The 17,988-nt window shown below is 38.0% G+C and overlaps 1 protein-coding gene across 1 annotated transcript in view; it reads left to right on the top strand.

Annotated features, from left to right (window-relative positions):
• The window catches only part of LOC139728337 (receptor-type tyrosine-protein phosphatase eta-like), a 79,720-nt gene that overhangs the window by 4,593 nt on the left and 57,139 nt on the right, over positions 1 to 17,988 (top strand). Inside the window, exons 3-5 of the mRNA XM_071639282.1 lie at positions 3,404 to 3,667; positions 9,129 to 9,416; positions 13,780 to 13,926. Of these exons, the coding sequence (XP_071495383.1) occupies positions 3,404 to 3,667; positions 9,129 to 9,416; positions 13,780 to 13,926 (699 nt within the window). The remainder of the gene's footprint in view (positions 1 to 3,403; positions 3,668 to 9,128; positions 9,417 to 13,779; positions 13,927 to 17,988) is intronic.

Below are 17,988 nucleotides of genomic sequence, written 5' to 3'. Positions count from 1 at the left end.
GGCCATTTTGAGATTTAAATGTAAAGACTTTTACGTGATTACTTCATGAAATGGACCCCTGTTCTCCAGATGGAGGCGTACATTTGTATGCAAGCAATCATGGAGTACCTGTGTGCTGTATAAAACAGTGCAGTGTTTTTGTGTTTCTTTGTTTGATTGTATTGCTCTGAATGTATGTGTGCAGCACAATGTAGATGATTAGTCTGATATTTGTTGAGAAATTAATGGATTACAGGGCAGTTTAAATGTGGTTGTAGTGCTCTCTATACCACCTTACAAGCTGGTCCATTCATCTTGTTGTAGGATATGGTCAATTTTGGTGATATCAGTGTTTTCTGTTCTTGGAAGTTGTGGTGTTACAAGATTGGACTGTGAGCCCAATACTCATACTGTATTTATCATAAAGAGTCCCTGTAGAAAGAGGTTGGCCAAGTTTACCTTACAGACCATAAGGGGCACTAGATGTAGCAGAGTGCTGATATGTAGAATGCATTTGATGAAGGCTATCTCGATGAAAACAACTAATAATTCATTAGACTATGTAAAGCAAACACAAACGCAACACACAGCTGATGAGAAACAGGATGATATATTGCAATGCATGCATAAAGATAAAGTACATACACATAGATGCAGCATTCAAGTAAGTATGCCTCTTATTTCATGGGGAAAAGAAGAGATATTGTGTTTTTAAGGCCAACCATCAATAAAACTGGCGCCTGTTTTGCATGTATGTACAAGTGTATTTTTTTCTCTTTCTTGTGTGTTTGTTTGTGTTATGTTTGTTAATTTATGATAAGTATTTGTCCAGTACTGATGTTTCTAAGTGTGAGATTCAATAAAAGTGAATAGGTTTATGCTATATGAAGCATTTTTCATTCATTACGCATGTATAAAGGTATAAAGATCGCTGTGACAATCTCACACTGCAATAAATCTGGCAAGACTTCCTTGTTCTATGAATACATGATGTATGCATGCCATAATAAGACACATCCATATCTGGTTTGTATTGAATGATGTTTGTTTTCAGATAAGTTGACAGTCCTGAGTCCCAGACAAATTGCCCAAAGAAGTAAAGTGGTATTGCATATTTGTTCGTAAGAGATTGTCAACAGTACATGTTGTGATTGATATTGCAGTTAATGCAGGTACTTTCCCTCCTTCAAGAAACAATGCAGTCATTATCTGTGACACTGCTCACTACTGATCATGATGGCACTGCATATTGGATGAGATAGTGATTCATTCCAGTGCTTCATGACTCCCAAAACAGTTTATGCCCAGAGAATTGATATAACAGACACAATTTGGTGATCTATACAACTACATAGTGTACAATTCATCTTGCTGTATACAGGATATTCCATATCCAAGACGTTTGAAATGCTATTTAGGAATTTTCGTCAAATGATTTGTTGTCTTCCAAAATATTGTAGAATGTCAAAGTCTAAGGTTAGAACATTATTAACTGTATACTGTTATATGCCATACATTTAGTGAATCTAATTTTTCGTGAATCGGGATTTCATGACAGTATAGCGAATGGTTAAATTTGTGATTGTGGAGAACAGTAAAGGGGAGATGTACGTACACGTACACGTGCATCTGGCATTCATATCAAGGTCAGAGTTAATAATTTTGTGTGTTGTTAATTCTGTGCGAATAGCAGCTGGCTTGCAAAACTTGAGAAAATAAAAACCTTGCAAAATATGAGGACTGGCATATATTGTAAAACAAGGAGCATTCGCTTGCATTTTAATTTCATAAATTTCGAGAGAGCCAAGATTCTTGAAATTAAAATGCATGCAAAGGTTCTTGTCTACACTATATGCCTTGAATGTTAATAGAGGTAACTCGTGAAAATTTCATGCCGCGAAAAAGGCCGTAGGCTCCAATACGCGAAAATTTCATGTCGCAAAAAATATCATGTTTTACAGTACAGCATTTCTGACATCCAAAACCAGCATTAGATATGATGGCTGATGTGACCAGTGTGTGTATATCAATATGTCACAAAAGCTCTTTTGGTATTGTGCAGACTTGCGAATTTCAAAGTGGACTTTGCAGCATCAAATTTTTTATTGAAGTACACCACCTCAAGTCAGTAGGCGTTACATACATGTACAGCTTTCCAAAATTTATATACACTATCCATAGCTGCATTATGTGTTGTGTTATGTTCTGCCCATTAGCAAACATTTCAAGATAGTTGATTCATATCAAAATGTGACTGCATCTGTCCTCTGGCTGTTTGTTATTGACTAACCAGTGTATCTGAATACAATTTTGATTGATTTACAATGAGGAACTGTAGTCGATGGTTTGTGTGCAAGCCATTTGGAGTCTTCAGATCTTGGACCGCTACAGATTCATATGCAACTCACAAACTTCATATTCAGTAGCAGTCTCTGTAACATACAAGACAATCATTTCATATATATTTTTAGCAGTGGAATGCTGCAAAAGCAAATTAGACTCTGTAAGAGTGGATGTGTTTCTTGTGTGTAATTTTCTGCTCTCAGCTAGGTTAGATGAAGTTCATGTGCATTTTATTCCGTGGAATCAAATACATCGTAAAGTGTGTGATATTACAATGTACACTACATACATTGTATAACAAGCAGAAATGCGTGGTTTTATTTTTGCGCCAGTTTGATGTCGAGCGAAATGTGTGAAATGTTTTCCACACGATGAAAATTTCCCCTTTCATACTTGTACGTGTAATAATGTGGTAGTCATTAATTGCATAACTGCCACTTGCTCCCATGTGATAGGAATGTTCTTTTTTGTGTGTGCTTTTTTTTTCAAAAAGAAAAAGAGCTCTTTTAAATACTCAATCTCATGTTCCTATTTTTGTCATCGCCTGCTAATATAGATACATACATGTAGAGGGGTGGGCGAAAATTCCTATTTTGGCGTCTTTTTTTTTTTCAGTTATTTCTATTTCCTGAATTTTAGGTTTGGCAGGCATGCTAAGTATAATACATTTTTCCCCATCATATGATATGTGCATGTGTGTATCCCAGTTAATATGAAGAAGCTTCAAATATGAGTATCTTTGCAGTTTATAATGCAATTGCCTACAATAGATTAGTATTAACCCGTTGAGGACGGTTTGATTTTGCTGTAACATGCATTTCCCATAGACACCTGCCCGAGTATACTCGGACTCGTCCTCAACGGGTTAAGATACCTTTAGGTTGATGTATGAGAAATCTGTATGTCTAGTGGGTTAAGGACTGAAAATTCTTGTCAATTACTGTAGGTATTGAAGAAGGATACATTCACAGATATGTAATCATTATACCGTACATATGTGTGTGTATTGTGTGTGTATGTTTTCATTCATTCCATGGTCCTGTCATGATTTATCCTAACGTTTTTGCTTTTATTTCCACAGTACCAAACCAAGTGGTTCTCACACCAGAAATGCCTACCATAGACACTGTATCTGCAAGCTGGGATAAACCTGCTGGAGTGGTAGATCAGTACATCATCAGTTGTAGTAATGGCACTGCATCCCCAGCTATTATAGATGCAGACAATAACCATCCTGTGAGTGCATCCTGCACTGGACTCTACCAAGCTGGAGATGAATACAACATGACTGTCATCAGCATTAGTGGCAATGAGACCAATGAAGCTACCATCATACTTAGAGCATGTGAGTATATCTTTGGATCACACAAACTTGTCTGATTGAAGCATGGCCGTGCTCTGGTGCAGACAGTAGTGAATTTGCCTCCCAATCATGAGGACCCAGGTTTGATTCCTAGGTCTACAGCTAGCTGGGCAATGTTGGGTGTAATCATACCATTCCCTTTTCAATAGTAAGAGGCAAAAACTCTGTCTCTTGGCTATTACATGTACATGAAGTGGAGGTCCTGTATGTGAGATTGTCACAACTCAAGCATATAAAAGATCATGCTCCATTTATTCATCTAAGAGAGCAGGGTGCATAACCCGGTAAAGTACAATGTTAGCATTAGTGGCAATCAGACCAACCAAGCTACAATCATACTTACAGCTCGTAAGTATATAATTGGATCACAAAAAGCTGTCTGAATTTCAAAATTTTGCTACTGCTTATGTGTTCCTTTTGATCAGCTAAGAATTTCAAATATCAGCAAATTTTGCACAGTCTATGGCAATCTACTTCAGTATGTGCTTTTGTCATAATTTTGAATGAAGTTCGACATCATTCGCCGGATTCGTTTCTCACTCTTGGTTTTGTTAAAATTCACTTCTTTATCTCTTATCTCCATGTTTTTCCAACCCTCAACTTCTCCCTCCCCACCCCCATTTCTGTCTAATCTTTCTCCTACCAACAATGTCCGAGCAAACCCTCCTCCAATTTATAGAATCGTTAGAAATCTTCTCTGTCCTTTGGGACAGGGACCAATTGGGGGCCAGTTTATACATTTTTATTTTGTTCTTGAAGGTGCATGGTCTGATTTGATGCATATGTGGCAAATGTTTATGCCAGTATCATAGAATACAGAAATGGGCACCCCATGCCCCACTGGAGGTCCTCAAAGATGCCCCCTCCCCCAATAATTATCAAAGTCTTGCAACTAGAAAAGCACTAGGAGAGCACAGACTTCCACCAAGCCAACAACTCATTTCCCAAAAGGGGAGCCTTTTTTACGTCATTGCACGGCACCTTCCCCAAGCAAAACATGCGCTTCAGTGCACATATAATTATGTAAACCTCCAGTGTGCGCAGCTTGAACCCCAGGTTCGTTAATCTTATATATGCCAAAAGATGAAAAATCCATCAAATATCCATAAAAATTCCTGGATCACTACCAAAATTGAATCAGGCGTTCCTTGTATTAGTTCCAACATTTTATGCATCTTTCATGTTAATCCATACACAACTTTTTATGCCTCCCCCACGAAATGGTGCCAGAGGTATTATGTTTTCGGGTTGTCCGTCCTTCCGTCCTTCCATCCGTCCGTAATGAATTTTGTGGACAGCGTAACTAAAAAACCTTTTGAGGTGTCCTAATGAAACTTGGCATATATATATGTATGAGTAGGCGAAGTTGTACCTATCAATTTTTTGGTGCACATGCTCAAGGTCAAAGGTCAAAAGGTCTTGGTCAAATACGTAAAATTTCACTATTTCCACCATATCTATGCAATGCCTGAAGATATTTTCTTGAAACTTAGTGTATACATGTATTACCCAATTAAGCTTCTCTGGTGAAAGTTTGGGGTCATGAGGTCAAAGGTCAAAAGGTTAAGTAAAAATATTCAAACTTCACCTTTTTCTCCGTACCTTGGAAATTGTTCAAGGTATCTTCATTGAACAGAGATGTGCTGACTGGCAGTGACTGTCTGGTGATTTTGGGTTCATGGGGTCAAAGGTCAGGGGTCAAAGGTCAAGGGCAACACTTCAAAATTTTACTATTTCCATCATATTTATGCAATGCCAGCAGGATTATTTTTTTAACACTTGGTGTATGCATGTATAACTTAATAGAGATTCTCTGAAAACCTTCTTCTATTTTCTTTTCTTTTTTTGCCTCAAAGGTCAAAAGGTCAAATATCAAGGGAAAATGCTGAACTAACTTTTTCCTCCATATCTCGGAAGTAGCTCAAGTTATCTTGAAACTTACTACATATTTATGCATGTTCTGCCTGACAGTGATTACCGTATGAATTTTAGGGTCAAAGGCCAGATGAAAATGGTAACAATGTACTTTTCAATACAGAAATTGCACTTTTTATGCCTCCGCCACGAAGTGGTGCCGGAGGCATTATGTTTTCGGGTTGTCTGTCCGTCCGTCCGTCCTTCCATCCGTAATGAATTTTGTGGACAGCGTAACTAAAAAACCTTTTGAGGTATCCCAGTGAAACTTGGCAGGTATGTGTATTAGGGGGTGAAGTTATGCCTATCAACTATTGGGTGCACATGATCAAGGTCAAAGGTCAAAAGGTCAAGGTCAAATAGTAAAATTTCACTATTTCCACCATATCTATGCAATGCCTGAAGATATTTTCTTGAAACTTAGTGTATACATGTATTACCCAATTAAGATTCTCTGGTGAAAGTTTGATGTCATGAGGTGAAAGGTCAAAAGGTCAAAAGGTCAAGTAACAATATTAAAACTTCACTTTTTTCTCCGTAACTTGGAAATTGTTCAAGTTATCTTCATGGAACATAGTATATATACATGTACTGACTGGCAGTGATTATCTAGAGAATTTAGGGTTCATGGGGTCAAAGCTCAGGGGTCAAAGGTCAAGGGTAACACTTCAACATTTTACTATTTCCCTCATATTCATGCAATGCCAGCAGGATTATTATTTTTATGCCTCCGCAACGAAGTGGCCGGAGGCATTATGTTTTCGGGTCGTCCGTCCGTCCGTACGTACGTCCGTCCGTCCCGTTTTGTTTTTGTCGATATCTCAAGAACCATGTGGTGGTTTTACATCAAACTTGGTATGAGGGTATATCCTTGGGGGATAATACTTTGAGTGGATTTTAGGGTCACAGGGTCAAAGGTCAAAGGTCACAGGTTATTTTGTGAAAAAAAATTGAAATTTCGTGTTTTTCTCCATATCTCGCAAATGGTTCTAGGTATCTTCATGGAACTTAGTATATATGCTTGTACCGATGGGCAGTGATTATCTAGGGAAGTTGGGGGTCATGGGTCAAAGGTTAGGGGGTCAAAGGTCAAGGTCAACTCCTCAAAATATCACTACTTTCCTTAAAACGCAATATGCGTAAAGGTTTTTTTTTTTTTAACTTGATGTATGGCATCTATTACCCAATATATATTTTTGGGGAAGTTTCTTGCCAAAAGGTCAAAGGTCAAAAGGTAAAAGGTCAAGTGAAAGTGCTAAATTGCACTTCTTCCTCCATATCTCGAAAGTAACTCAAGGTATCATCATGAAACTTACATATTTATGCATGTTCAACCTAACAGTGATTCTCTTTGGAACTGTGAGGTCAAAGGTCAAAGGCCAGGTTTAGACAATGCTATTTTCCCATTTGATACTGAAATTATACTTTTTCTCAATACCTTGAAAATTACTCAATGCATAAACTTTTTTATATAAAAGGGTCAAAAGTGAAGTAAAAATCATCAGTTCCCTAAATACCTGCACTCTGACATTTTAATCATTCATCCAATTGAACCTAGTTCTAGGAAAGTGAACATTCAGCACATTTGTGTCAAACCTGTCATTTTAATATTTTGCCAATTGTGTGAAACTGTCATCACACATTGTCAAGACATTGTACACTACTATAGACCTATTAGGAGAACCATGCATTATGGCGGAGGCATATCAGTAGCCGTAGCGATCGCCCTATTTTTTTTACACTTGGTGTATGCATGTATAACCTAATAGAGATTCTCTGGAAACTTCTTTTTTCGTTTTTTTGTTTGCCTCAAAGGTCAAAAGGTCAAAGATCAAGGGAAAGTGCTCAACTAACTTTTTCCTCCATATCTCAGAAGTGGCTCAAGTTATCTTGAAACTTTCTACATATTTATGCATGTTCTGCCTGACAGTGATTATCCTATGAATTTTAGGGTCAAATGCCAGATGAAAATGGTAACAGTGTACTTTTTGATACAGAAATTGCACTTTTCCCCCCATACCTTGAAAATTACTCAATGCATAAACTTATGAATGGGCAAAGTCAAGTTAAAGTCCTTAAATCCCCAAATACATGCTCTCCTATTCATCCAATTAAATCTAGGTCAAGGTCGATGAACATTCAACACATTTGTGACAAACTTGTCATTTTAATATTTTGCCAATTTTGTGAAAATGTAATCACACATTGTCCACATGTATTATAGACCTATTAGGAGAATCATGCATTATGGCGGAGGCATACCAGTCGCCTTAGCGACATTTCTAGTTCTCCATACCTTGAAAATTACTCAATGCATAAACTTATGAATGGGTCAAAGTCAAGTTAAAGTCCTTAAATCCCCAAATACATGCTCTCCTATTCATCCAATTAAACCTAGGTCAAGGAAGGTGAACATTCAGCACATTTGTGATAAACTTGTCATTTTAATATTTTGCCAATATTGTGAAAATGTAATCACACATTGTCCACATGTACTATAGACCTATTAGGAGAATCGTGCATTATGGCGGAGGCATACCAGTCGCCTTTAATTTAGCAACATTTCTAGTTCTCCATACCTTGAAAATTACTCAATGCATAAACTTATGAATGGGTCAAAGTCAAGTTAAAGTCCTTAAATCCCCAAATACCATAAAGTTCCGTGTATAAGACGCACCCGTGTATAAGACGCACCCCTTATTTCGGACCTAAAAAACAAAACAAAAACAAAAACGAAAATGTCCACGCAAATATTGCGTGTGTCATACATATTATTTCAGCTCAAAATTTCCCTAGAATGCAGCATGTATTTGCTCTATTTTTCGTTTCCTTTTATATTTTCTTTTAACGGTATTCATCGGACATCAACAAAATATGGAAGACGCAAAATGCGAGACTTGTCTCGGTACTCACTTGCTATTGTTTCGCGTTTCAATCGTGGTACATGTGTCATGCATATCGTACTCATGAGTGTACAGTACGATCTTTGCTGTCATACATAGCAGAGGGTGTCTCGCATATTGACGCATGTCAGACTGGAAGGTTCATTACGAAAAATAAGAAAAACATCAACAAGTGTAGCAGAGGGATCATACGGCAAGACGTACGGTGCGTACGGTAATTACACTCATGCACTGTTACCAGTAACAAGTGTGTCTCTTGTACCATGCTTGTATGCACAGTGCTACAACTGTAGCCTTTTGCAAAAGGCAGCTCGCTATAATTTCAGCACACGCACACAGAGAGCAATGGACATGCACACACAGCGCGCAATGGGCAAGCGCGCTTCGATCCGATCGCTGTGTGCACGCGAGTCCATTGCACAAGCCTCTCTGCAGCTAGCTGCTGCCTTTGCCAAAGGCTTGCTAGCTAGCTAGCCAGCAGTGTAGCTATGCTATCCTAGCTGGCTTCGCACTCGTGAAATGAAGAGCAAACGAACGACATGGATATGCATGGATGCTTCACACATCGTTCATATTTACGGTGACATTAAACAATGCCATTAATCCCATACTACTTTCATAATTTGTTTTCATATCAGTGCCAGAAGCTGTGACTCTGAGGGAAGAAGCATCAAACACCACGGCGATAACAGCTGCATGGGAGCTGCCAGACGGTGTCTTGGATACCTTCAACATCACATGTTCTAATGGTAGTGCATCACCAAGTGAAATCACCATCTCCAGTGATAACAGGAATGGCACCTTCACAGCTTCCTGCATTGATTTGCCCACTCCTGGGGATGAATATACCATCACTGTTGTGTCTGTCAGCAGAGGCAAAGAAAGTTTGCCAAGTTCTCTTGGGATTATTGCATGTAAGTCTGATAGTTTTCTTATCATGGTCATCACTCTATTGATGGAAGTGGAGGACCTGATCAAAGTGGATACCAATTATCACATTTTTATTTCTCCTTGAAAATGCAGGGTCAGAGTTCACCACACTTGGCAGGTATTATTGCTAGTATGACTGAATATGTATCTGTGCGAATGGACACCATTGTTCACTTGGGGCCCCCAGGAGCACAATATCCTGGGACTTTGGGGGGGGGGGGTGGGTGGGAGGGACAATGCCCCATATGTATAGAATTATTACAAATCTTCTCCCCTAGAACTAGAAGGAATAAGCTAATACGTTAGTGATATGAAGAAGTACATTTGTAACTGCAGTTTCAAGTTTCTTCATGGGAAATCTGGGGTTGGGCATGGAGGGGGGGGGGGATGGGACCAAATTGGTTGAAAGAATATCTATTTACTCAAATGGGCATCATGCCCCCACCCTCTGGGGATGCTGAGGCTACCCCAGAATTTCCAAATTAGAGAATTTAAATTAAAAACAAACAAACAGACAGACAGACAAACAAACAAACAAACAAAAAAAAAAACAAACAAACAAACAAACAAACAAACAATCAAACAAACAAACAAACAAACAAACAAACAAACAAACACTTCTTTGAAATTAGAAATATCCTGAGTTAATACTTTTTTTTTCTGAAAATGCATGGTCAAAATTTTTATACATGTACATACAAGATATACCTGCCAGTGTGATAGAATGCACATATGGACACAATGCCCCCCCCCCCCAAGTTTTCTGTGTTCTGAGGAAGTAGTCTGCAAGAATGTGTGGAAAGTGATCTTGCAATACTCTGATGGGTGCAAGTCCCCCTTGTTTCTTGTTGAATATTTCACAAAGTCATCAGGTGTCAAATACAAGAATAACTCTGGACTTTGAGGTTGAACTCTCAGAAATATTCATCAGATCTCTGATGATGTCATCCCCTCACAAGTCTCCCATTGACCTACGGGCAGATTTGCACTACTGTAAAAGTGGTTTCTTTTGCGGTGATTTTATTTTCACGCTTTTCGCGCTTTGAGGTTGAACCGCAAATTTAACATCACGCGAAAATGTTTTGAACTTGCCACGTGTTACAATGCTAATTGCGCACACGCACACACAAAGATTCCGCGCATTGAGATGTATTGATGGTCAACACACACACACACAGCGATACCGCGCAATGTAGGTACAGGCATGTTATAAAGTACTCGAGAGACAGGATTTCAGGTAAGCCTGCCTTTGATTTTAATTTCTATTTAATGAATGAAAGAATAATTGGATTATAGTTTGGGTTTTCATGTGCAAAATAAAACATTAGTTTTTGCTGACTGTGAATTCACAGATTTTCCCAACCGCGAATTTAAACACACGCGAAAAAGTCGGCACCAATGGAAACAGCGAAAGTATCTGTACGCAAAAGAAACCACTGTTAGAATAAATTCTTTTTGTTTACAGTTTGTGTATGCCTCCGCCACGAAGTGTCGCCGGAGGCATTATGTTTTCGGGTTGTGTGTCCGTCCGTCTGTCCGTCCGTCTTAATCAATTTTTGTGGACAGCATAACTAAAAAACTGATTGAGGTATCCTAATTAAACTTGGCATGTGCCGAAGTTGTGCCTATCAACTTTTGGGTGCACATGCTCGAGGTCAAAGGTCAAAAGGTCAAGGTCAATTACTCAAAATTTCACTATTTCCTCCATATCTATGCAATTCCTGAAGATATTTTCTTGAAACTTAGTGTATACATGTACTGCTAAATGAGGATTCTTCAGAGAGAGTTTTGGGTCTTGAGCTCAAAGGTCACAGGTCAAATGAAAGTTTTACTTTTTTCCCCCATATCTCGCAAAGGGGTCAAGGTATCTTCATGGAACTTAGTACGTATGCATGCACTGACTGGCAGTGATTATGTAGGGAATTTTGGGTCATGGATCAAAGGTCATGGTCAACTCCCTAAAATTTCACTCTTATTTTTGCAATGCCTACAGGATTTTTCTTGAAACAGAATATATACATGTCTAACCCAATAGAGATTCTCTTGGAAGTTTCTTGCCAAAAGGTCAAGTGAAAGTGCTAAATTTCACTTCTTCCACCATATCTCGAAAGTGAGTCAAGGTATCATGAAACTTAGTAATTATCTATACATGTTTTACCTGACAGTGATTCTCTGGGGAATTTAGGGTCCTAGGGTCAAAGGTCAAGGGACATAGGCCAGGCTAAAATGCTAAAATTTTACTATTTAATACTGAAATTGTACATTTTCTCCATACTTTGAATTTACTTAATGCATAAACTTATTAAAAGGTCAAAAGTCAAGTAAAAATCCTCAAATCCGAAAATACCAAGGAAATCTAGGAAAGTGAACATTCAACACATTTGTCATAAGCCTTGTCATTTTAATATTTTGCCAATTATGCAAAACTATCATCACACATTGCCAAGACATTGTACTATTAGGAGAACCATGCATTATGGCGGAGGCATACCAGTCACCATAGCGACATTTCTAGGTTTTTTTTTAAAAGTTGTATTCTATCCCATAATTAACAGTCTTGTGATAACATAGCAATGATGGTTTTTAGGGGGAAGAGGTGCAGCTCAGTTATTTACTAAAACCATATATATATATATCTAATAATAGTCTTTATCTGAAATCAATGAGATGTGGGATGGCAACCCCAATGATTCTTTTTTGTTTGGTTATATGGTATACGAATAATTTATGAGTTGTGAGTGCATAGGGCACGAATATCGCACGAGGCGCGAGATGAGCCACTGGTCTATTCAACAAGGCGCGTAGCGCCGCGTTGAATAGACCAGTGACGAATCTCGCGCCGAGTGCGGTATTACGTGCCCCAATGCACGAACAAAATCATAAATTATTCGTTTTATACAACACCTTGTCCACAATCACAATACAAAATTAGTGACCGCCAACTCAGGAAGGCCCAAAAATAAATGTAACAATTAGGCAGAGAATTGTAAACCACCCTGTGTACTGCTTTCAAACACTCGTCATGATTCGACCACACAGTCACAGGAATCACGAACTCCGCAGGGTCTATACCCATTCTACGCTAACGTTAGATCGAGTTAGGCCTGGCTGTTAGGTCGATCTGAGATGTCGGTAGATCTAGTAGTAGGTCTAGACTTTGTCTATTTCCAAAAATGATTTTGTATAAAAACACAGAAAAATAATCAAATTACGGTTTCTCAACTTGAAATGAAGTCTTGATGTTGGGATCACTGTGGTCCACGTAGCAGATCAGAGTCAAAAGTAAAAACACAGCAGTACCGCTAGGTGTATACAGGCCGCGATACATGCAACTAGCTAGGTAAAGTAACTGCGCGTACACGTTAACGTTGCAGTACTCCGCCGCGCCTGGTCTGTGAGACTTGCCGGCAGCGCAGCGCAGCCGGCCAGCACGTACAATGTAGTTTGCTGGCGCTTTGCTACGGGTGTGAGCCACAGAACTCTGTGAGCGGCCATGCATTAGTAGCCCCCCGCGAAGCCGTGCTATAGTACCTTCGAGCCGTGCTATAGGCCCATGCCAGGGGCCTATTGTATGGCTGTCACTCTCAATGAGTTTGATAGGTATTTTCTATTGAATGTCATGTGACATGTTCTTGGCCAATCACAATTCGACATCATTCTGAGGTGTTGTATAATAACTCCTAGTATCACTACTGTATGAATATATGTGAACATTTAAAACTATATCTATCTACTTTTTATATAAGGCCTACTTTGGTCTTGAAACATTAATGAATAATGCCTTTAATGCCATACTACTTTCATAATTTGCTTTAACATCAGTGCTAGAGGCAGTGACTCTGAGAGAAGAATCATCAAAGACCACGGTGATAACAGCCTCCTGGGAGGTGCCCATTGGTGTAGTGGATACCTTCAACATCACATGTTCATGAATTAGAGTAGTAATAGACCAAATAGTATTAAATAACATGAAGATAAAAGTTACGTACCTTGTAGACAAGGTGGCATTTTGACCACTTGGTTATGAGACAAACTGATTAACCAAAGTAGGTAGAGTGTGACCTGAAAGGATGATTAGAACAAATGGCCACTAGACCAAATTGATAGTAGAGCACATGGGTTTAGTCATGTTGGTGTTCAACAATCTGGGAATTAGACCACCAGGTATTAGACCAAGTGATGTTGCTCCTACAGTGTAGTATCACTACTCTATAAAAAGCTGTGAAAATTTAAAACTCTATTAAACTACCTACATCTAGAGAAATCCACTCAGGTCTTGAAACATTATTTTATAATACCTTTGATCTTATAATGCAAATGTACTCTCATAATTTGTTTTCAACTTAGTGCCAGAGGCAGTGACTCTGGAAGAAGAATCATCAAACACCACGGCGATAACAGCCTCCTGGGAGGTGCCAGACGGTGTCTTGGATACCTTCATCATCACATGCTCTGATGGTAGTGCATCACCAAGTGAAATCTCTGTCACCGATGGTCAGAGGGGTGACACATTGACAGCTTCCTGTACTAATTTGACCACTCCTGGGGATGAATATACCATCACTGTTGTGTCTGTCAGCAATGGCAAAGAAAGTTTGCCAAGTTCTCTTGGGATCATTGCATGTAAGTCTGATTGTCTTTTTTTTCATTGCTATTGTAGTGTTGTTATGACACACTTCAGATCAGATGTAATTGCTCCTTAGTAGTTATATCCCATAGCAGTGGCAAGGAAAGTGCACCAATCAAGCACAGTTGTGCTTACTACATGTAAGTCTGATTGACTTCTTGGTAGGTGATACGCTATCTGCGTATCACCCATTGATCTGTACAGAATCTTCCTTTTTAGGTGATATGCTGAGGGTAATTATCACCCTTTGTGTTTGTATGGAATCTTCCTCTTTTTTTAATTCTTCTTACAATCTGACAAATTTTTTGAACGTATTATCGTAACAATGACATGACCAATTAACTTGAAATTTCAGTCATCGTATAACTTGTCAACATCTCGATACAGAAATCTTTTTCATAACATCAACTTATCTGTGACATCACCTAGATGCCATTTTGTGATTATGACATGTTAAATGATCGATCATATCTTCATAACTACTTGTAAATGACATATCTTTATCATTTTCAGTGGACTTAAAGTTCAAGTGTCACGTGATCTTTTCACGCAGGGCAAATCAGTCATGCTCCAATGATGCACTCGTACATACACTTCAAAAGTTTAAGATGCTCAAAATGACTTCCCAACCAGTTTTCTATATGTTTCAGAAATTTCTGCATATGCGAGTCTGTCAGCGCATTTTTGCATGTATAAGCAACATGAAAATGTACTTTTTTTCAATTGATATTGATTCCTGATAAATCCAGCAGCAGTATCCATTGATTTCCGGTCAATTTTGACCAATAACAAAGCAAAGTGCCTTCGTCAAAGCTGAAATTCCATGTGCGTGTCTATGTTCAAATATAGTGAAAAAAAACATGCCTTTCATCATTTCGCCATAGCTCTTTAAACTGCAGTGGAACCCTATGATTATATTACATATTCCAAAAGTATATTAGTTGTAAATTAATATTTTCAGTATCAATATTTCGATTAAAGGAGATGGCTAGTAACTGATCAGTGGGAATCAGTGGGAATGCTGGGGGATAATTGTTCCAATCCTTGTGGGATTCATTTAAGAGTACATTATATATCTATTGTTGTGTGAAAATTATTTGCTTCAGAATGGTCTCATATTCAAGTAATGTGCAGTTTAATGTTTCCAGGTTAGCATGCCTGTACAGTGATGGGGCGATCAGGAAACATTAAACTGCACATTACTTGAATATGAGACCATTCTGAAGCAAATAATTTTCACACAACAATTGATACGTAATGTACTCTTAAATGAATCCCTCAAGGATTGGAACAATCATCCCCCATCATTCCCACTGATTCCCACTGATTAGTTACTAGCTATCCTTTTTCAGATAGTGTGACATCATCATATTGTCATCTGAAATAAACAAAGGGGAATTTAATTTAATGACTTACTGTTTCTGACATGCATTTGCACGTGTCTTGGTCATGTTTTGCTCAATATTATCCTAAAATTGGACATATGCTTTGGACAATTGTCTTTCAAGTCAGCATCATTGTTTTGCAATATGATGATGTCATTGTACTGAAAATTATTATTAAAGGCAAAGTATCAAAATCTGCCAAGTTTACATGTAATGTCTATGGGAGGTGATTTTTTTTCCCCCAATCATGCATTGACTTGATAACATTCTGGAATTGCATCTCAGTCGACTTTGCTCCACTGAAACCTATGTGTAAGTATGTTGTAGCTGTGACAATAGACTTTAATGATTGGGCATTTTATCATTTCAAATGTCCCCCAAATGGACGACAACGAGTAAATTAAAAGAGGAAATGAGAATGGAATCCAGACAAAAATATTCTTGAATTATCTTTCACATGTATAAAGCTTATGTTCCACACATGTTCTTCGTGGAGACATATATGTCAATGGCTAAAACCTCGGTCTCTGGTGCCAGAGACGTAAGTTCAGGGACTGCAGGTTCAAACCCCAGAAGATGCAGAGCATAAAAAAAGTACTTTTTCTTTTAGTCTTTTTTTTTCTTTTTGCATTGGAAGTAATTCCGCTTTTGTCCAGAAATCGCATTGTCATGTAAACCCACACACAGGCAATTTCCCTTTGTTTTGTTTTGTGTTGTTTTTTATTGGAGGCTGCTTTGCTTCAACTGCTGCACCATTTTCCAGGCTTGTACCAATGGAACTCTCCCAATTGATTATATTGTTTAATGATGGCAAGATTTGACATACAAGTAGCTACATGTATCTTGGTTATGCAAGTAAGCGTCAAAGTTTGTGTTTGAAAAGACAAATGTTACAGTCAAGATGACACTTAAAACACTTTATTGCCATGTTTCAATGTTTCATCTTTATTGCCAAATGTTACCAAGACCTCTTGGTAAATACACTTGTTCTACCTTTTTATTGGTTTTCATGATTTAACATCAGCAGTCAAAATCATGAATCAAATATTAATCAATAAACAATTAAAATACAAACAAAAACTCTACTTTTCTTAAAACAAAGTACTTGTCATGGTGGGTAACATTCTTTACTTGGACTCTTTACCATAGATGTTTAATAGGGGACCATTTTTGATAGTAAATAACTTCTTTATGCTTCCCTTTTGCAATAATCAATTCTGTATGTTTGATGTTCCCAATAAAGGCAATAAGACCGCCTAAGCTCCAACTGAGTTTTTACATTTCTGAATACCTTTCATATAACAATACTAGATGGTTCAACAGCATTCTGTTTGGTCCTTTCCAGTATTTTATGAAGTCCAGCATTACTCTTCTCCGAGTAAAATCTGCAAACTCGACATAAAATGTCAAGCTAATTTTGTCAACAAACTCTTGTCTTAACTTAGCCACAAAACTACATTGAAAAAAAAAAGAAAAAATAAAGAAACATGTACTGGTGTTTCAATAGATGTCTGGCAAAAACTGGAATAACTCTCAGCTATTTTCACTTTATACAATCTGTCATTAGTGTACAGAATGTTGTGTAGCATTTTAAACTAAAAAAAAAAAATCGCATTTGAACTTCTGTTGAACATTGAAATGGCAACAAGTGTATTTGGGACCACTCTCCCTCTTCGACCAAAATACACAGTAAGATAGCCTGTAAAATCGACGTTACTCGTACAAGCACACTCACGCACAGAATTTCCCTTTGGTTTGCATTACAGAAACAAATTTATCTGAATTGTGTAAGCACATAGAACTCGACTTCACAAACGTATTTCAATATAACCCTTGAGTCGTTATATTACATACATTTCGTTGTTGATTACTCGTGACCAATATCTGATGACCCCCCCCCCCCCCCCCCGTATACCTAACTCGTCTTCAAGTGACGAGTTTCATATCTCTTTTTTATTCTTCTTTCTTTCTGATGAATTTTGTGAATGCAGCATCTCAACAAAGACATGACCAATTAAAATGAAACTTTTAGTTATTGTATAACATGTCAACATCTCGATAAAGAGTTCTTTTCATAATGTCAACTTGTCTGTGACATCATCTAGATGCCATTTTGTGATGTTGGCATGATGTCTAATTATCCATCATATCTTCACTAATAAATGTCATGACTTTGTCATTTTCAGTGGATGTAAAGTTCAAGTGTCACTGGATCTTTTCGCACAGGGCATATCAGTCAGGCTATCATGGTGCATGTGTCAAAATCTTGAAATGCTCACGATGACTTCCCTAACAATTTTAAAATGCTCAAAATGGCTTCCCTACCAATATTAAAATGCTCAAAATGACTTCCCTACCAGTTTTCTATATCTTTTAGACCATTTTAAGCATTTCAAAAGTTTCCGCTCGTGTGTGTCTGTCCTCGCATAATCACATTAATAGCAACATGAAAATGCACCTTTTTTGATTGATTTGGATTCCAAGATATATCCAGTAGTAATATCTATTGATTTCCAGTCCATCCTGACCAATAACAAAGCAATG

This window comes from Diadema antillarum, unplaced genomic scaffold (assembly GCF_040938485.1).
Source record: "Diadema antillarum isolate AM-2024a unplaced genomic scaffold, OU_Dant_1.0 seq00000173_RagTag, whole genome shotgun sequence".
In the NCBI taxonomy this organism is placed as follows: Eukaryota; Metazoa; Echinodermata; class Echinoidea; order Diadematoida; family Diadematidae; genus Diadema; species Diadema antillarum.
The sequence above is the reverse complement of the archived record's forward strand: the minus strand, read 5'-3'. Positions and strand labels throughout refer to the sequence as shown.